The 21,323-nt window shown below is 46.6% G+C and overlaps 1 protein-coding gene and 1 long non-coding RNA gene across 6 annotated transcripts in view; one reads left to right on the plus strand and one right to left on the minus strand.

Annotated features, from left to right (window-relative positions):
• The window catches only part of LOC132653587 (uncharacterized), a 32,325-nt gene extending 30,095 nt beyond the window's left edge, over window positions 1-2,230 (minus strand). The window contains exon 1 of the long non-coding RNA XR_009591304.1: window positions 2,082-2,230. This is a non-coding gene — a long non-coding RNA (uncharacterized LOC132653587). The remainder of the gene's footprint in view (window positions 1-2,081) is intronic.
• Dlgap2 (DLG associated protein 2) overlaps window positions 1-21,323 on the plus strand; it is a 715,977-nt gene that overhangs the window by 686,525 nt on the left and 8,129 nt on the right. For 4 of the 5 annotated variants that reach the window (XM_060381432.1, XM_060381433.1, XM_060381434.1 and 1 more), the window contains 5 exons: window positions 539-580; window positions 6,742-6,827; window positions 8,024-8,439; window positions 16,324-16,415; window positions 19,727-19,879. In XM_060381432.1, the coding sequence (XP_060237415.1) occupies window positions 539-580; window positions 6,742-6,827; window positions 8,024-8,439; window positions 16,324-16,415; window positions 19,727-19,879 (789 nt within the window). The remainder of the gene's footprint in view (window positions 1-538; window positions 581-6,741; window positions 6,828-8,023; window positions 8,440-16,323; window positions 16,416-19,726; window positions 19,880-21,323) is intronic. The other variant, XM_060381435.1, reaches the window with a different exon arrangement.

Genomic DNA, 21,323 nt, shown 5'->3' on the forward strand with positions numbered 1-21,323 from the left:
TGCTGTGGTGTGTGAGCTGAGGGTGTGCCCAACTAGGGCCTCGTGCAACTGGGCCCTTTCTCACACAGCTGTCCCAGAGGCCTCTGCACACAGGAGCAGCCCCCTATGGTGCCAGACCTTGTATGGGCGTCCCGCCATTCCAGTAGGCCTCCAGCCTGGCTGGCCCTGCCACTCCTCAGCTGAATCAGGGAGCCTGGCTCAGGGGCAGTGAAATACGCTTAATATCAAATCAGGGGCCTGTCTTACAAGTGGTCTCAGGGGACCTCTTCCAAGCCCTTGGGTGTGGTCACATAAGCTGAGCTTTGCTGACATGTTTTGCCTTTTCCTTCTTGTACCTCAGCTCACCCTGTATCTGGCATGTTTTTAAATCCTAATGATTAGTTCTCCACACATTCATCCTGCAAAGAGGAGTTGCTCAGAGCTGGAAAGGATAGCCCCATATAGGACTGGGGGGACAGGCAGAAACAGGGGGGTGTCTGCCCACTGGCCTGGGTCCTTGAGCCAGGTCTCCACACTGTGGCTTCGTTGTTTTGTTTAGGATTCTGAATTCCCTGATCATCAACCCTACCCAAGGTCAGATGTAAGTACCGAACATCTCCGAATCCAAGCTCGCATGAAGTTTTCTTCTCTCTTCTCTGGATTCTTCATATGAGTGCTCTTGTCACCTCTCTGTCCTGGCTCTATGTGCCAGGAACTCTGCTAGGTGCTTCAAACTGTTGCACAGAACCTTTGCCAACCCCTGGGAAGTAACTCATCCCCAACCCCAGCTAGAGGCACAATTCACAAGCCTGAGGAGTGCTAGAAACTGGGAAAGCACGGGACATCCGCCATTTTTCTGTCTGTAGGCACGTCTATAGTGAAGACCCATTATTCTCCAAATACGCATTCTCTACTAGGTCTATTGTCTGTGGCTTAGACTTATATAGTCTTAGTCTTAGTCTGTGGCTAAATCTTAGTCTAAGACTTCATCTATAGTCTTAGTCTGTAGCTAAGACTCTATTCTAAGACAGATGTCCATCAGGCACCCGCCCTAGGAGTGAGGATAGAGGCTCAACCTCTCTCCAAAGGGAGACAACACTTCCTGCTACCTCCTCCTAGCTGGGTCTACACCTGAACTCCCACACAGTGTCTGCCCCTCACAGCTGGACCCTGCATGCCTCTAGCCAAGTCATAAGGTCCAGGCACTCTCCTCCCTCACTGTGTTCCCTGGAGGCTAGGTCTATGCCTCCTGCCTCTTGGTACCCCAGCACCTAGCACAGTGCCTGTCACATAGCGAGCTCTCGGTTTGTGTTGGGTATGGAGTTTGTGACAGTATTGGTGGTGAGTGCTTAGTAAAGATATGTGTGAACACCATGACACCAGTTGGTAAACTCATTCAACTTCTTTTTTCGGTAGGGAAAGGAAAGGAAAAACAAAAACAAAAACAAAAACAAAAACAAAAACATTACATGAACCCAGAGCTTCACAGTTGTCTAAATCAAATCAATTGAAAAGCAAAAATGAAAATGTTGTGGAAGAGACCTAAGTGTCAGGGTTTGTAACAAAGCAATGTGGCCAGACCTCCACCCCACCAGTGAGAAGGAAGAGTCAGAGGAGTGAAAGGGTATCCATAGACATCGAGGTGATAGGGGCAGTGCTGGTGCTTGAGAGACACAAAGCAGATGTAAACAAGTAAATAAGTCTGTGTCTTGCCCCTGTCCCTAGCTCTCTGACATATCTTCACTTAATCCTCATTAGTGACCCTGCAGGCCAAGTGCCATTATTCCCAACCGAAGGAAGAGAAACACAAGGTGAGTGCCTTGCCGAAGAGTGCATGGCTGTAAGTGCCACCATAATGGATGAAGCCCAGCAGGTGGCCTCCCACATCCCTGACAGGGCTCTGCTACCCAGAGACTTGAGGCTAAATTGGGAAGCAATTCTGCACCAGGGAGCCTGCCTTAGCATCCCTCACACACCCTCCTGGGATTATCCACCCTGCCTGACCCAGAAACAGAAGCCAGCGTATAGAGAAGAGCCCAGAACATGGCATCCGGCACTGAAGGGCCCTACTTTCTGTCTGGGCTAAACCCCTGCCCACTTACCCAGAACATCCTTTCTCTGAGGAAACTTGGGAAGAACCACGTGAATGCCGACAGCACACCATCGGTAAACATTGCCTCCTCTGCTGAACGCCGTTGGCTCCGGGATTAACCACTCCAGTCTGCAGGTGTCATATGACCCTCTACAGTCAAGGCTAGGATCCAGGGGTCTGGAGAAATGGCTCAGTCATTTAGAGCTTGTACCACTCCTGCAGAAGACAGAAACAAACAGGTCAGACAACTCACAACAGCCTATAGCAATGCCGAGAGCCAATGCCTCTGGGCTGCACAGACATTGCACTTTTCATGACATATGTACTAACGGGTACAACATACACATCATTAAAAATAAAGGAATATGCTTTAAAGGCTAGGCTCCAGGGTCTAAATGGAGCCTGCTGGACTCTGCCCAGTGTGGTACCTGTAATGTACATGGCTACACCTGTCACCCTATCCCCCCTTTTCTTTGCACCCAGCTTAGCGTAAATATGAGCCCCCACCCCCTGGCCCTTAAATGGTGGGTCTCTGTGTGGTGAATTTGGCCTTAGAACTGCACGGTCAGATTTTGAGAGCTCTGGACTTTAAACTGGATCGCGGAACTGACATCTCAGGCCTGGGCTGAGAAGAGGCTGAGTGCTCTGAAGTCCCCACGCAGGTCATCAGACCTGGAACTGTCTGTCACCTGGCTCCGACCCACTTCACCATGCCAGGCCGATTTAACCCTTTCCTCCTTGTTCGGTTTGTTTCCGTTTTTGTTTTATCCATTTGCGAAGTGTCTGTAGTGGAAAGGTCTTCATTTTGTGTGGACGTGTGTACTTGTGAAACTGCCTCGGTAGAAGGCACCTAGTCTTCAGCCTCTTGTGCCTGGGATTCCTGTGCCATGGGAATACTCACTACCACGTGCTTTCTACAGAGACGACTATGTAGCCGTACCCTGGCATATGCGTGCACACATACACATGCACACACACGCACGCACACGCACACACATGCACACACAGTGCCTCCACTACTGTTTTGGAACCCCGAAGCACCTCACTACAACACCCTGTTTAGCTCCTGAACTTAGAATGGGGCCCTGAATGAAACAATGAATTTATCTCAAAATCCACACCTCTGCCTTGCTCCAAGGAAGATTCAAAAGTTGGAGCCTAAGGAGCACGTCTGGAGAACAACAGCTCCAGGTGGGAGCTCAGGTACTCCTGAGCGACCTCAGTGCTCTGGGCTTCCGCCTCAGGAGCTAGCAGAAGCTCAGGGCTCAGACTAAGGCTGCTTTGCTGCAGTTTAGCACCAGACCTGGTCTGGTGAGAGTGGAGCTGGGCCCAGGAGAGAATGCCTTAGGCTTCTGCCCTGATGCCATCACTCTTGGGTCTGTAGCCATCCTCACGCTATGTCCACATGTGCACATGCCGACAGTCTCTACCACACTCCTTACTTCTCAAGCAGATCCTATCCATAATGCCTTTCCCACCCCGTCCTCATGGAACCCTCCCTCTACTTCCCTCTGTCTGTAGCTCAGCAAGACCTGAGGGTAGCCATGCCTGGGAGTGTAAAGATGCCCATCATCCACCTCGGAGTTACTTGTTTATGTGCTGTTCTTCACTGTTTACTGGGGAACCCAACACAGATTCTGCCTCCAGAGTCGCTCAGAAGGACTTCACTGATTCTTGTTTCTCCTCATTGGTTCTGCATCCTAGGTGGACCTCGTAGATGGGCATATACACAGACATTTTGCACAATGGTGTAGTTTATTCACACTGGTGAGCAAGTTTCCTCACGGGACGTCTTGTTTGCTCTTTCCCATTGATCACGCTCTTCTCTACCCTGGGTTTCTCTTCTCAGGGATTCTGATGTTGGCAAATCTTGAGCTTCTTTTGGACACATGCTATCACAGCCCTTCAGCCTTATACCACAGATAGCTTGATTTTTTTAAGAACAGTTTCTTATGATAACTTCTATAAAATTGGCAAAACTCATCCAATGAGCATCTCTTTAACTTAATGTGTGTATAACTCTCCTGAGGGTCCTGGCACTGGGAAGACATGGGGTTTGCTGCAGACAAACCTTTCTGGCTAATCTTTGTCCTGGGAGATGTTAAATGTGCCCATGTTTTTAAACAAGGAAGCAAAGACCAACAGAGCTAAAGAGATTCTCCTAATGGTGATTCCACTAGCTTGGAGCAGAACCAAAGGGGCCCAGAAGCTCTACCTTTCTAGGGCATCCTGAAAGTGACTTGCATTAGAAAGAAAAATTGGGGGGCTGGAGGGGTCTTATATATAGGATATGTTTCTGTGTGTGATTGTATGTATCTCTGTGTGTATATGTTTGTGTATACACATGAGAGTATATCTATGTCTTCTAACACTCTGGCAAATAATACCTGTCAGTCCATGCACTTGAGTCTAATTCCATCAAAAGCATTTTTTAATGTTTTTTTACTTTACAACCATCATTTAAATAACTGCAGGGCATCTGTCATCATGACTAAAGAATGATTTGCTAAAGAGTCCTTTTCACGTATTTCCCCTTAGAAATAACACAGTGACAAACACCTCACATGGGTCAGAGTGTATCGCCACCGCTTTCCTCTTTCCACTCCACTCCTAGGAGTGAAGTAAATTACATGACTATTTTCAATATTTTTATCACAGAAAGGAAAGGTATGCTGTTTCCACTTCAAAATCTCTCTGAGAGAATATATGTTAATTTATGTTACTCACATTATACATCTCTCAAATATGGCAATATATCTCAAGGCAAGGGGGTGCATGCCTATAACCCAGAATTTGGGAGACTGAGGCCGGAGATTCATAGATCTGAGACCAGGTTGGGTGACAGAGTAAGATCGTGACTGGAGAAAACTTCAGTAGTGAGATCCTTTAAAGCTGTAAAAATGACTCATCAACCACAAGCCGTTCAAAGGCGTTCCCAAAGCTTTACCCAAGAGCACTCAAAAGAAGCATCATGAGCAATGGTGGGAAGCTAGAAATAACCAAATCATCCCTCCATTGAAAACTAATAAGCTAATTAGGTTGCATTCATAACGTAGAAAGGTATGTAAATAAAACACAAGGGAAGGCTGGGGTGGAATTCCATAGTAGAGTGCCTAGTGTATGCAGAGCCCCTGGACCCTACCCCTACCAAAATGAATGAATGAATGAATGAATGATAGCTCTCTGTGTCCTGACATAGAATTTTAAACATATTAATTTATATTAAGGCCTTCTGTGTGAAGTATCAACAGTCTACATGCCCAGTAAGGTACATACAATTCAGTGAGGCCTTGGCCACTTAGAAATAAGAGGCAGAATGGTGACCCTTAACAGGAAGGTTGGGTTGTCACTCCAGAATCCTACCTGCATTCTACCCTTCCCTCCTTCCAGCTGTTAGAAACAGCAACACTGAACCGGTCTACCCTTTGGTTGGGAATGCAAAAGCTCTGAGACTTCTGTGGCTCTGAGGGTCGTGGAAAGCAGTGCTCTGAGGTCACAAGTACCTGGGCTGGGATTCTGGTGCTGTATACAGTAAGCTAGGAACCCCCGGACAAGTTTCTCACCTTCCCTGGTTTGCTAGGAACAGCCAGGGTCTTTGTGTGCATGGTGAGAGACGAAGCTTAAGACGCTGAGCCAGCATCTGGCTCTGGGTCAAGTAAATCTCATATGTCTACAACCACCACCTCCCCCGACCTGTGGAGCCTGGAGGGGCATCCGGGATCACAGTCAGGCCCGGGACAGCTGTTTCTCCTCCTAAACACACGGGGTACAGTAGTCATGGGTTGACCACTCTGCACTTCCCAGAAGGGACTGTTACATTTTTAAGAACATGTGTTTTTCTATCGTGAGATTTGAACTTGGGCTTACCAGTCCCGTAGATGCCTCAGTTGGTGCTCGGAGTGAAGAAGAGGCTGCCTGGTGCCTGGACAGATCTCCACAGCCTCACCAGCCTCAGCCTCACAGAATTCCCTACGTAGGGATCCATTGCGTAACTGTTCCCCGTAGCTGACAGTCACTGAGATGCCCGGTGGGTTTGGGGGGAACTTCTTAGCCAGTAGGGCCATGGTGAGGATTCTCTTCGGGATGCCTGTCTCTGTTGTCACCTCGAGCAGCCTGCTGGCCATCCGAGCAGCCACAAGGCTTCTGCGTGTCCCTGAAGGTGCTCCCAGCCCTTCCTGTGTCGTTCTGTGTGTGGCTGCAGCCATCAGTACACTCCTCTTAAATCGCTTGTCTGTCATTGTTAGCTGTGTGTGGCTCACACCATGCTCACCTTCTTCACTGCAAAGTGTGATAAGAGCTTTCATGTTCTGTAACAATGCAGGCCAGCTACAGCCTTTTTTTTTTTTTTTTTTTTTTTTTTTTGCTTGAGCTGAACTAAGCAGTTTTATCTGCATATGTCTAAAAGACTCAAGTGCAGCATTGAGCTCAAGTAGTTACGTAAAATTCAATGAAACCCCGGTAGCCATATAATTACACAGGAATGAATACCTCTCCTCTCTCTCTCTCTCTCTCTCCCTCTTGCTCTCTCATTTGTTTCTACTTGATCAAGTGCATTTCTGCATTAATTAAACAAGTACACAAATAATTACAGCAAATGAACAAGAAGAAAGTAGTCACTGACCAGATATTCATGCCTTTGGTCTAAAGCGAGATGTTCTGTGTTGCATTAGGTAGAAACAGCCACGGATTCCGACACGGAGAGCAGAGGCCTACGGGAGTACCACTCTGTTGGTGTGCAAGTAGAAGATGAAAAGCGGTAACTCCCCCCTTCAGAGTGGCCGTGTCCCCCCAGCCAGCTGCTTGCTAAACACTGGGCTGCAAGATTTCCGATCTCTCTGCACTGGCCGTCAGTAATTCATGCTGCCTGCGGAGACAGGCCATTCGTTCATACTTCCCCCATTTATGTCGCTCAAGTATGAATGAACATGGGGCCTGCCTTGATTTTTTATAGGAGGGAAGGGAATAATTCTTTCTAAAGTAATTTACCACCCATTAAAATAGCATCATAGCTCACAGCCCTGGAAGGTCAAAGTCCTTTATCCAGAAGCCTTTTTCAAAACAGAGTGGGCTGAAGGCAGGGCAGATGTGTTTCTCACCTTATAACGATGAAAATAATAAGAGAGAAAGACGAGAAACACCGACAGGTAGAAAGAAGCGGGAGAAAGAGCCCGTATGTCAGCTATGTCCTGTAATTGTCTCATTTCAGAAGTTTTACCTGGAAGTATAGAATACAAATGTGCATGTGTAGGTGTGGCACAATTTTGAACCAGGGCAGAAAAAAACATTTTCCTGGTATTAAGTAAAATATTTGCTAGCTGCACAGTAGCAGAAAGTACTGGGCTCTACATTGAAAGCCTCAGGTGCCCTCTCTTGTGCTGGGGGCAGTCCGTCCTGAAGAGTCTCAGACTCTAACAGGAAAGACCTGGACTGCAAGGAAATTCACAGTATCACCTAAAGCTCTACAGAGCGCATCGCTTTATACATGGGCCGCAGTTCATAGACCTAGCATGTCTCTAGAGCAGCAGTTCTCAACCTGTGGGTCGTGACCCTCTGGGGTGGGTCTGCATGTCAGGCATACTGCATTTCAGATATGTGTAACAGTAGCAAAATTACAGTTATGAAGTAGCAACGAAACATTGGGGGCGACCACAACATGAGGAACTGTATTTAAAGGGTCACAGCATTAGGAAGGTTGAGAAATAGTGCCCTACCACCACTGAAAACCACTCTAACTCACCCAATATACTGGAGTGGTAAATGGGTGTTACCTAGAATTTGAGTTAGGTTGATATCGAAGTCCATTCATTTGTCACGCTCTGTGTTCCCCACAGTGGCACTCAGCGTAGATGGTTGGGCTTGCAAGTGGGTGTTAGTGCTGAGGCTCAGGGGGTCCCCATGAAGGGCCCAAGGGACAAGACTGCATCTTTCCTCTGTCCTTCCCTCCTTTTCCAGGCATGGCCGTTTCAAGCGCTCCAACAGTGTCACGGCTGCTGTGCAGGCTGACTTAGAGCTGGAGGGCTTCCCCGGACATATCACCATGGAGGACAAGGGCCTGCAGTTTGGATCCTCCTTCCAGCGCCATTCAGAGCCCAGTACCCCGACCCAGTATGGGGCACTGAGGACTGTGCGGACGCAGGGCCTCTTCAGTTACAGGGAAGACTACAGGACACAGGTGGACACGTCTACCCTGCCGCCCCCGGATCCCTGGCTGGAGCCATCACTGGACACGGTGGAGACTGGCAGGATGTCTCCGTGCCGAAGGGACGGCTCATGGTTTCTGAAATTGCTGCACACGGAGACGAAGAGGATGGAAGGCTGGTGCAAGGAGATGGAGAGGGAAGCAGAGGAGAATGATCTCTCCGAAGAAAGTAAGAATTTGACTCCCCCACCCCCACGCCAGTAAGTTAGACTGGTAACTTCTCAGCGAGGCAAATGAACAAATGACAACATCAGGAGGGAGAGACATCCCTTCCGAATTTGAGCAAATGAAAGCAAAGCTGCTCTCAGCTGCCCCCTCTCTCAACCCCAAGAAGCAGGATAAAACAAGAAGCAGTTGTCCTGTCTTGTGGGACATGCTCTTCCTCCAGATTTGTTTTGCTTCAATCTGAGGTTTGAGGATGAGATTAACCATGCTAACACTGCCCCCATGGTGTGCTTCCACTCATATTCCACTAACCAGTTCTCTGATGACTTAATTTGGAGCATTATTATTATTTAGCCTGTTTTTATAAGCCCTGGCATCATGCCAAAGAAACACTCTGATGCTAAGCAAAAATTCACCACTGCAGGTTGCAGAAGGACTCTGCCCACAGGACCCAAAGTTGAGCCTGCCCAAAGCTGACCCATCAACCCCCAGGCTCTCAGGTCCCTGCTTCTCTATACAAACAGTAGAAGACTCATGCCCTGCCTCCCTCTCTTTTAGTTGAAGAGATGTACCAGCAAGAAGTGGAATCAAGTGGCATAATTTGGAAATGTAGTTTCTAGGGGTTGGAGTAGCAAGGGGAAAGGAGAGAAAGAGGGAAAAAAGATAGAAAAGGAGAGAGACAAGGAAAGGGGATGGTGGAAAGAATGAAATAGGGAGAGAGAAAGGAATGGAGGGAAGGATGACTAGGGGGAGGAGAGAGAAGAGATAAGAATGGAGGAAAGAAAGGGAATAAAGTGGGGAGAAGGATGGAGAAAAGAGGGAGGGACAGATAATTTAGGATTCAGAAATAAATAGTTGTTTGTCTATAAACCTACTACTTCTGAAATCAGTAAGTAAAATGATCAAGGAAAATGGATTCAGTTAATTTGACCAAATAAGGAAAAGCAAGCTCCTAGCTTTTCTCAGCTTTTTCTGTAACAATGTCACATTTATAGAAAAGATGAAGTAAAGGCCAGAAGGTGTAAGCGTGCCCATGCAAGCCGTCATAGAAGTATGTAAAGTCTCTTCCTTCCAAGCGAGGTCCTCCTTTGGCTGGCGCATCAACCTTTCCCTTCCACCTAGGATTCTTGGAAATTTTTAAAAATTCTTTCGAGTTCATTAATCTGACCAACAAAAGGAGGGGCATAAATGTCTTCGGACATACATGTCCTCTGCCAGGAGAGTTACATCGTTTGAACTCATTCTACTACATTCTAAAGGTTCCAATCTACCTTTGGATATGCAAATGTGGATATAGTGCTTGTTCTGTTTGTAAAATAACAGATAACACCTTATTTTGTTTCCCATGCTTAGTCTATGATACACCTTTCCCACAGGTTATACATTCTTTAAGGGCGGTGTTTATTAGCCACATACTGCCTGCCAGGTCTAGGCTAAGCATGTCACATATGTCCCTTAGTGCTCATCGTGATGAGATAGAAGGTGACATTGACAGGAAAGCTTGGAAGGTGCTGGGGCTCCCTGTCACCTATTGCCCAGCCCCAACCTGGCTTTTACACAGCACGTTTACAGTCTCTGTTGCTGGAGGCATCCTCACTCTGTCCACTTTCTCTTGCTGTTCCAGAAAATATGGACACCCCCAACCCAGTATGTGTTTTTGATTCATCACTGCAGCAAGACACCCTTTGTGGTCCATGAAGAATGCCTAGGCTGATAGAACACAAAAGATCATTATGACAGGGATGAGGAAGTACAAAGAAAGGAGATTGGTTCTTAAATAAAAAGTGAAGGCCTAGGAATGAAAGGTTTTCAGGCTACTTCATGGTTACAGGTTAGGGGGATCCACGAAAACTATGGATTTCCTGTTGTGTCACAGAAGTGTTTATATGCAACTGAAGGGGCTGTAGGATCTGTCATCAGAGCTATGAAGCTTGTGAGAGCTCTGTGCCTCTGGCTCTGGGAAAGCACTCCCCTCTAAGTCAACTACAGATCAGGGTAAACTACTTCTGCCTCCTGGTTTTAGCTTTTCAAATGTACTCTTTAATTGGGGGTTGGGAGGTCATTAGGATTTTCTGGATTCTTTCAGCGATGTTTATGCTCAGCAAGAGTTTACTTAGGTATTCACATGGGCAAGTGAGTAGGCCAAATCCTGGTAGGCCAAAATGCTTCAAAAAATGAGTGGGCTTCAGTATAGAAGGTAAGAGCGAGGGACAGATAGGTTCAGAGGCCACAGGCAGCAATAGCAAGATGCCAGGATAATGAGAAAAATGTGAATAAGATGTGTAAAACCCAAGAGATCTGAGAGGTACTTTCCATGAGGAAATTCCTAGGTGACTTTGTAGACAAGGTAGATTTGTGCCATACTCTGGTGGCCCAGAAAGCAGACAGGGTCAAAAAGAGAGAGAGAGACTCAGGGCACAAAGGACACAGAGCTTAGAAGCAGGAGCCCATGAGGACCACCACTTAAGCATCGCCCTTTGCACCTGCCCAGCAGAAGCATCATTCTGTAGCATGACAGGCTCGATGTCTCTCGAGGGTTGTCTTTGCACCATCCCAGAGGTTTCCAGGTTTAGGGTGTTTCATGCATCCGTGTCAGCCTACATGGAGGACTCTACAAACAAGGATTGGAAAGAAGAGAAAGGAGGTGGGGAAGTAGGCAAGCTGATGTGTGTCCTTGGCAGTGGGGAGGGAAGGATCGCATGGCCCTAACCCTGAAACGGCAGCTAAATGATCTTGGCTAACATGTTCTGTCCTCTCCTGAACATGACTTCAACGCTGTAAGCCTTGACCACAGAGGACAGGGTGTAGAAGCTCCCATCCACCCCTAAGTTCTAATCTCCTGGACACTTGTGTCTGCTTGTGAGCAGCGAAGATGAGATTGTGGCTGTACCTCCCGCTCACCATGATTCGCACATACAGCTATCCCTGTATGTGCAATCAACGTCACATGTGTCCTTAGTAATGTTTAAAAGTTAGATAACCTCCAAGTGTAGTTCTGATTTTAGCAGCAGTCATTGGTCTTTTAAAATTAAGATTAAATTAAATGGTTTATTAAGCCAAAACTCTCAGATCGAATATTGAAATTTCCATCACAGGCAATAATTCTTGCCCAAACTATAATTTCGTAATCACAGTTCACTGAACTGATTGAATGGATCTAGATTTACTCAGTGCTGTGTGGCTAATAGAGGCTAGCCTGAGCCAAATACAGACGGGTTCAGGTTAAGCGCTGGCCTCGCACTTTCAATACAAAAATGGAAATATTTAGGAGATAATGAAAACTACTGCAAAAACTAGAGTTTGGGAATTTTCATATTAATTAAACCAAATGTGTAAGGACATGAAATGAAACCAAAACTTACTAAGTTAATTGAAACAAACAAAAATGTTCTAAATATCTTGTTCAATGACTGCGTGGAGCTGGAGCTCTCTCAAGACCTTCAGAGAGGGCTTGTACAGTGAGGTCTTGTGATAGGCGTTGGGCTCCTTGTCTACAGACATCTGCTTACTTGAACATTCCCCAATTGGATGCCGAGAGCTCAGGCAATCAGAGAGACCTTGAGAGATCAAATGACCCAGATCCTCTTTTACGGTCAGGACAAATGCCCACCAGTGTCACAAGCCACATAATACCAGAGCAGGATTAGATGCCTGGCATGGGATCTCCCAGCCCATGTTCCATATCCATGAGGGGTAATAATTGTCTGTGGATGGGAATGTCCAGGTGCAGAACCTAGGTAAGGAGCACAAAGCTGAAGAGCAACTGCCCCTGTCTCTACTTGGCCAAGCTGTCTGAAGCAGATGGTGGAGAAAACAGAAGAGTGGAAACAATGATGGCCTCTGGACAAACAAGATTCCAGGGTACAAACAGCAGCATTAAATATGGGAAGGATGTGTGAGTGTTATCTGTATGTCTCTGTGGAAGCTGCTGGGATACCCATTACTTGTAGATTTATGGTAGGAGCCAGGCCAGAGAGTAGGCCCAGTTGGGGGACCAGACTGGTGATGTCATCAGCTGCCTAGAGTCTTACTGAGAGTATGAGAGGAGATTGTGAGGAGCCAAACAACCAAGTTATATGTTCAGGACCCGAAAGAGACCTGAAATAGATGAGACCTGGGGCCTGAAGAAAAATTTTGGGGAGCAGTTATCCACCTCTGATGCCATGAAATTAAATGACTGGGAAATCCCAAGACAAGCTGTCAATACCAAACAATCCTTGTAAACTATGCAAATTTCATAAAAGTCCATTTGGAATTTTAGAATGGTTCTGGCATTTTATAGCACGGTTTTCATAGAAATTAGTCATGTGAAAAATAAGTCCAAAGAGCCAAGTTAGCTAATCAATTTTAATTTTTTTTTGTACACCAAAGGCCAGGGTTATATCAGGTTCTTTGAAAATTTTCATTCTGATGAGTACCAGTCCTTATCCATGGCTCTTAAGAGGACACTGTTGAAACTCAGACAAAATTAGGCAAGTATAATAGTAAAGAAGAAATTGAATTTTCACTTCAAATTCCCTGCAATTACAGGAAGCTATTTACAATATAGGTCTCAGATACGATCACTCCCTTTCACTGAGTGTCCAAATTCAGCTACCATCAGCAGCTGCTAACAGGCTTTATCTCCCTGGCACTGCTTAATTTATGCCTGTGACAATAACTGCCGCGCATTAATCCATACCAAGAGCTGCTATGTATTCATATTGTGCTAAAGATTATAAATTGGAGTCTTTTACAGACACTTCAGTACAATTCCATTTTAAGAGGAATAAAAAGATCAGCTATTTCAGCTTCCAATTCTGTAGACAGAATCAACTTTGTGTTACAACTTAAAGAAACAAAGTTAGTAAAACAAACACTGTGGCCTCAACCCATGGCTTCTGTGACTTCATAGCAAAAGTTTGATTAAAATGAGCCCTTTTCAGTATTATCAATCACTTGTTACAGGATACAATGAAACAGAAATTCCACCTTCCAGAAACGAAGTATTCATCTTCTGGACCAAGTTAATCATGCTCCTGTAGGGCATGTGGTGTGAATGGGGGGTGGTGTATTTTCTGTCCCTCTTTGAGACTCTGTTCCAAGTCCTGCCCACCTATACCCCTCTGTCCCTGCATCACCCCTTCCTTACTACATGCCTGAACCCAAATCTGAAAATCTCAAATTCCAAACGTCTTGAGCAGTGGCATGATTGGACAAGTGGAAAATTCTACCCCTGGCCTCATGGGAGAGGGCACAGGCAAAGCATGAGTGCACAAAAGCTGATAGGCTGTGGGAAGCAGCCGCAGCACACATGACGGCATTAGGGAGCATAAGTGAATCAGCTGGTTAAACTTGGGTCCGTCCCTCAATACCTCCTTATATAGAAGCAAATATCCCAAACTCCAAAATAACCTGAAGTTCACCATCGCCCTTCCCCAAGCATTTATCAAAAGGAATGTTGACCTGAACCGTCTCCAGAGACCTTCTCCCCTCTCCTAATTCTTCCTATCACAATATGATGGATATCCACACATCGAGACCTGGAAACTCCCATTTTCCTGAGGCTAAAAGGATAAGCAGTATGGCTTCATTTGCCACTGTACCTTTTTTAACATCCTTGAAACAACCTAGAACTGGACCATATCAGGCAATTAATACCTTCTCTGAACTGAGATGTGTGTGCTTCAACACCATGAAAATGAAGTGTTGGCTAAAACATGTTTCAGGCGACTCATGAGTGTGCCGTCACTCGCAGCCTCAGCGCGTTGCTGTTAAGAGATACAGACAGGAGTGTTTATCAAACTTTTCTTTCTAATTTTTTCACAAGCATAGAATTTTCTATGAACAGTTTCTAAAGAATAAAAATCTACCAAAGAAGGAAGAAAGAGAGAGGAGAGAGAAAAAACACCCAAATCAGAAGTGTTTAATCACCTCAAGAGTACACGATTTTCTGTGGCAAACCCTGCCTTGAACAGGTGAAGGATGCCTTCTGTATGTGACCCTGTGATTGACCTCTGAGTCACCAGGGCTTAAATTCCCTCTCTTCTCAGGTCACTACTTTTCAACAGGCTCGTAGCGCTTGTCTGAGCACTGTCTTTTCTCTCCTCAAGTCAGGCTAAGGAAGAATATGGAAGCAGCTACCAGCTGACCTATCAGGTCAGAATTTTTGATCCCAGCTTTTGACACACAGAGGATGTTTCTTTCTGCCTTTGCATTCTTGGTGTTCAAACCCACTTCTCCCTTAATTTGAACAATGGACTTTTTCCACTGAATGCATTCTCAGCCCTTACATAATTGGCCCTGGGACTGGTTGCAGCCATCACTGGTCTTTGGGGAGTTAGCCATCAAGGAGTAGAGATGCAGGAACTGAGTTCGTGTCCCTGAACCTACCTCGATTTTATCCCTTAAAATGACTCCTGGGCTGTGATGGGAGAGCACCACAGACTACCATAGGTCCTGCTTGTTAGTCCTCCACTGACCAGAACAGTATTTTGACTTTATTAGAAAAAAAACCTCAAGAGTGTGAATAGTCAGTTGAAATGCACAGCTCTCCAAAGCATAGCAATGGGCCTCCTGCCTCTTCTTTCCTGAGGGATAGAACTCCAGGACACTCGTGCCCTTTGTCCGTGGCTACTTTCCCCCAGACTGGGTACATAGCAGACAGGTACTAGCCATAGCTTGCTTCCAGAGAACCTAGGGGATCCAACCAGCACACCAGCAACGGTTTGTTTCAAGTACTTGGTACTCTCTCTCACCGAGAGAGCTTGAAAGAGAAACTTCATAGGTGGCAACTAAGCCTGATAATCCGGTAGTGACACGAAAGAGAAGCCCAACTGCGCTGTGTGAGTTCTGAGGGTGCCCTGTGAGCCGGAGCTGGAGAGGGAGATAAAAGCAGGAAGAAAGGTTCCCATTAACTCCTGAAGGTTCTGAGGCCCCATGTGAGTTGGGATCTACAAAACTACTGTTTTCAGAATGTTGCTACACACATAGAAAAGTGGGGGCGGGGGGGGACAATGAGGAAGTTCAAGGGTTTGTTGGGGCAGGAGGCAGAGCTTTTCCCTTCTATTTCCTTAGACAAAGTCTTCCATTTCCCCAGTCTAAATCTAGAAGCTGTCACGACGTGTTAAATCCTTTGCGTGGATAAAAACATATTCTTTGCTATTTTTAATAATAATAATAATAATAATAATAATAATAATAATAATTGGCTTACCAAATAAAGCCATTGAGGTTCAGGAATCCTTTGTAGTGGAAGCTGAGTCCTACTGGAGGCATGCTTACTCAGATAGCATTGACCCCACAAAGGGACATGATAAGCCAGTGAGTCTGACCTACTGTGTGGTTCATGACCCTTTTCCTGATGCTGAGGCATGCCATGGCCTTCCTTTGTGGCTGCCTTCTCTGTAGCTCCTCCATGTCTGAGACACAGCTCATGCAATTGCCAGAGATAGCTACCCGCAGTTCACTGGAGTATTTAATTGAATCCAATGAGATGGCAGATACCAATGTGCATTTCTCAAAACTGAGGAGTTACCATTGGAGTATTAGTCACTGGGGTCTTCTGTCCATGGCTGCTCAACAGGGACTCACCTGAGCATCAAAGCTAAATAAACTTGAGACGCAAAAGAAGGAAATCCTATAGTGTCCCACATCCTGCTGAGCTAACTCATCTCCAGTACATGGTAGGAGTGACAACACCCTCATGGCATTTGGTTGTCTTTGTGTGTCCTCATGAGCTGGAAAGGAATGGCAACTTCAGCTGATGGATGTGTTCAGCATGGTCCACACTAAGGTTCAATGCCAGCAAAAAAGCCAGAATGGCAGCGCTGGTCCCAGCTCACTGGACACAGGGTGTTCTGGCTTTTGTTACAACTGACAAGGTCCTAACTTTTCCTGTGTCTCACAGTTCTAGGGAAGATCAGGAGTGCTGTGGGAAGTGCTCAACTGCTCATGTCCCAGAAGTTCCAGCAGTTTTATTGGCTTTGTCAGCAGAACATGGTGAGTAGCCTTGCAGCCCCATCCCGTAAGTGCTGAGGTGGGTTTGGAATGCTTTCTCATAGACCCCTTGCTACTGTCCAGTTGCTGTGACAGAACACCATGACTGAGACTACTTATAAAGGGGAGAGTTTGTTAGGGGTTCACAGTTTCGGGGGTAAGCTCATGATCACTGTGGTGTGCAGCATGGCAGCAAGTGGGCAGCCATGACACTGGAGCAGTAGCTGAGAGCTTACAAACAGGGACACAACCCCCAGGAGGAGAAAGGGCTAGCCAGGAATGGCAATGGGGTGGGCTTTTGAAACCTCATGGCCAAGCCCCAGTAACACCCCTCTGCTAACAGGACCACACCTCCTAACCCTCATCCAAACAGTTAGACCAAGTTCAAACACTTCAAACATCTGAGCCGATGGGGGATATTCTCATTTAGACCACCACAGTCCTCACTGGTTGAAGTGCCCTCTACAGGAAAACAGGGGTGAGGAAGAACATAGCCCAGCCCTGGCTCTGGAGACCCACAAATTATCCCTGATGAGCCATACCTCAACCTTAGGGACATACGCCCCACCTTGGGGCACTATACCCTTGACCCTGGAAACACACCCAAGGCTCAGAAGCCCACACATCTTGCCCTAGGACCTACACTTCAGCTCTGGAGACCCACACACGTAGCTCCAAGGACCAACATGCCGTCGTAGGGATCTGCATTCTACCCGTGACTCACAGACTTGGCCCTAGTTACCTACAGGAAGGCCCTAGCACCTCACACCTTAGGCCCAGGTTCCAGCTAGAAGCTGGGGGAGGGGCTAAGTGGGGCATGCAGAAGGGGAAGGGGGGTCTGACTATACCTCCATCACTGGAGGAGCGAACCTCAGAAGAGGAGGTGGGGAATGAGTAGCTGTGATGGCCAAGGTCACAGGTAAAGAAAATCATCTATGGGGCTATCAAGCAAAGACATATTCATGTGTCTAAGAAGACTTCTTAAGACTAAGAAGAGATCTTAGAAGTCATTTGGCCTTTGCTCTTCTTATAGTCAGGACAGAAATGAATATGTCTTGAGCTACATTTAGGAATGCAGTTGGCATTGATCCTGGGCCGTCCTGGCAAAGAGAGGAGAAACCCACTCTATATCTATGTCTATTTATATATGTTTATGTATGTATATATGTATATGTATGTATATTTATATACCTGCATGTATATTCATGCATACTAATCTTCATTTATCAACATATGCATGTACCCATTTATTGCACACACACACACACACACACTCCTTGGTTCTTATCTGACCAAAATACTCATATGATTCCATGAGAAACAGTTGGATGGTGTCCATAGCTATTTATAGGCAGTTTTACAATCCAGACACTTAATACCAAACGTTTTCCGTAAAGGCGAAAGCCTCTGCTGGGCTTGTCACGGCAAAGGCAGCAGGCGTTCCAACCGTGTTTCTGTGGAGACACGGAACCTGCAGCATGTTTTGCTGCGTACGCCCAGCATGTTCTGCACATGTTCAGGCGCACCTCCCTCCCCGGGAGCCGCAGGTCGTCACGGGCCGTGTTTTCTCTAGCATTTTCCTGTCAGCCCATTAAGGTTCATCAGGAGGTTCAGCGTTACAGTACGGTTCCTTCGGCGGGAAGCTCTGTCGGCATCTAAAGGGCGATCTGGAAGGTTTGCCACCTTGGAAGATGAAGCTGGATAAATGTTTGGCTATTACGTGTGGCACTGCCTTCCCCGGCATATACCTTTGTAAGATTGGTGTGACCATCAGGAACGCTACGTGCTGGGTAGCTGTAGTCAGGGCAGCCGGGGAGCCTCTGAGGCCTCAGAACAGATCATGCTGCACCAGGACACAGCTTACCCTGAGTCTGGGAAATGCTCACCCTTGTGCACCAGATGCAGCTGTCTTCACTTTGAAATGAACTACCCTGACACCAGTGCTTTAAAGCTCAAAAACACCGGGCTGGCTATTCTCTTTCCTCTTGGCTCCTCTTTGGGATCTCTGAGACCCTTGTTGGGGAATGGTATAGGGAGACACGGGCAGAAAACAGCAGCATGTTGTTTTTTTTTTTTTTTTTTTTTTTTTTTTCTCATAGCTGTTCGTGATCGCCGGGGACTCTGCTAGTGGTAGACATTGTGGGTAGTTTGCCAGTCTTTAAAGTCTAAGAAATGACTCTAAGGACAGTCAGACACACACAGACACCTCCAGCTGTGGGCAATTTGTGATGCAGCCATAGTGTAGCTATCCCTCCCCACGCACTCAAACAGAAGACCACAGAAAGCCAGGTCTCTTAGAAGGAAGCTTTCAGCGCCAGAAGCAGCGGTCAGCAGGGACGGATGTATGGATAGATGTCTCCCTCTAGTGGTTGAATATAAGAACAGGCTCAAACAGCAGAGCCCAGCTCTGGATCCCACTTAGGAGGAAATGACATTCATTATGTGAGTTCACCTTTTACCCTGTGACCCTCCCTGGTGGCACAGGCTATTATTTGGCTGCCTTCGAAAATGCAATGGTGCCTAACAGGTATAGTTTCCATGTGAGCCTCAACTCAGGCTAAAGAAATTGTGCATGAAACAATGTTCAACTCGAACTACTGATGGAAGCTGGACGGTTTAGGCACATTCAGACAAAGGGCTAACGGACGAGGCAACCGCACACTGAGTCAAGGGAACGACACACAGAACTGGCACTCAGCTGTCAGAGTAGGAACCAGTTGGACCATACGCTGTGCAGAAATAAGGTGCATCCTTATTCCTGAGGACAAGCCCAGGAGCTGCCTGTGCATGGCGAAAAGGCGCCCCTAGGGCAGGCTAAGTTCAGCGGGGGGGGGGGTTTCTTGAAGCCTGTGTTCCTTCAAGAGACTGACTTTACTCTAATTGGGAGGAAACTAAGTTCACATCACCTTCTGAAGTCACACTTGATCCTCAGGACCAGAGAGCCAGGACCCATCAAAATAAGCACAGTGAAAGAAATGGCTGCAATACCACTGGCCTGTCCCCTCTGCTTAAGACACAGGGTTCTCCTGCTTCCATGAGCTGAAAACTATTAGAAGGATGGAACCCAGGGAGTTTTACATGATAAGCAAGTACTCTACGACCGAGCTACATTCTGGGGTTTTCAAGCTGAAATGCTGAGTGGGTGTGCTACATATGTTTAAGCTATTGGCACATACCTGAGCTAAGATTGACTTTTATGGGGTCACATAGGGTCTCCTGCCTCATTTCAAATGCGTGGAGCTCCTCCTGGTCTGATTTCTTGAGCAGCAGACATAAGACAGAGCAGCCCCTGTAATTCGCCTGTGTGTCCGCAGGACCCCAGCGCCATGCCAAGACCAACATCACAGGACCTAGCTGGCTACTGGGATATGCTACAGCTGTCCGTGGAGGATGTCAGCATGAAATTTGATGAGCTGCACCAGCTGAAGCTCAATGACTGGAAGATAATAGAGTCACCCGAAAGAAAGGTATGAAGTCATGTGGCCTGGCAGTATGAGCATCATACTTGTGGGCTTCTGATGTCTGCTCTAGTGCCAGGTGGTAGCTAATTTCTCCTCCTTTAGTTATTGATACAGGATCAAATTTCGTGTGTGTGTGTGTGTGTGTGTGTGTGTGTGTGTTGCAAACCCATATATAAGTGGACAGGACTGCAGTCCTGTCTGCAGTACACAGATATCTCAGAGATACCAATAAAGATCGCTGCATCTATAATCTAGTTTCCTCCAGGAATAAATCCTGACTCATTTTCATCCAACTTCTGTTTGGACTGTATTTAGATGATCTCCCACAGGTAAGATCTGAGGTCTGGCTAAGATGACAATCTTCTATTCAAATATTCCTTCCTGGTACATGTAGGGAGCTAAGGACAAGACAGAATTTAAGCCTTTTTGGATCAGTCTGAGGGTGTGCCCATCCTGTGGAGCTTCATCCTTAAATAGGCTGAAAATTTGCATTAGATCTGAATGTTGGCTCTGGGCTCTGTGATGATGTCATCTCAGGAGAGCACTGGAAGACAGTCCGACTCAGCAATATGAACACCGACTTAGAAGCTCCCCAGAGAAGTAATCATGGTCTGAATTTTCTAGACAGATACAGTCCATTAAATTGAGTTATACAGCAGGAGGGGCCAGTGAGCTGGTCCAGGGGTGACAATGTTTGCCACCCAGCCTAAAGCTCTGAGACTGGTCCAGGTGTCTACATGGTGGGAGGTCTAACTCTGCAGATTGTCCTCTGACCCCCACAAATGTACTGTGGCGTGTGAACACACACACACACACACACACACGCGCGCGCTCACTAATTGGTTCCAGTTAGATGTGGCAGCATATGCCTGGATTCCCAAAGTTTGAAAAGCCAGAGCAGAGACTTAAGTTTAAGGCCAGTCTGGAATAAATAGGGAGGCTCGTCTCAAAATGAAATAAAATAAAGTCACAGTGAAAATGGATTAGTAAAAAGTTTGGGGAAGTACCGTTATAGGTGTAGACGAGAATGAATAGCTATGTGGTTAGAATGAAAGCCGGTGAGGGCATTCGTCATGTGGACTTCCTAAAGACAGTGCTGGCTGGTGGCTAGTGAGGTTTAAAACCAATAGCCTCAGGTGTCCCCAGGGACAGTGAACAAACTCCTCTTAGCAGATAACAGGCGGCGAGCCCACACTACCTGTGATTTTGACGAAAGAAGACAGCACGCGAATGGGATGATGAATGCAGGCATGCAGCACACATCCTGGCAGCTGCCTGAAGTCTATATTCCTATGGGACTGAGAGCAGGAAGAAGCCCACATGGACCAAGCCTCTTGTGAAAGGTCTTCTTGCTCAGGGTACTCACCCTAGTGCAGCGCAGCAAGCTCACACCATAAGGAAAAGCCTGTCCCTTCTAGGGACCTCTGGAGACAAGGTTCTGAGCATTGAA

The sequence above is a fragment of the Meriones unguiculatus genome, chromosome 4 (genome assembly GCF_030254825.1).
Source record: "Meriones unguiculatus strain TT.TT164.6M chromosome 4, Bangor_MerUng_6.1, whole genome shotgun sequence".
In the NCBI taxonomy this organism is placed as follows: Eukaryota; Metazoa; Chordata; class Mammalia; order Rodentia; family Muridae; genus Meriones; species Meriones unguiculatus.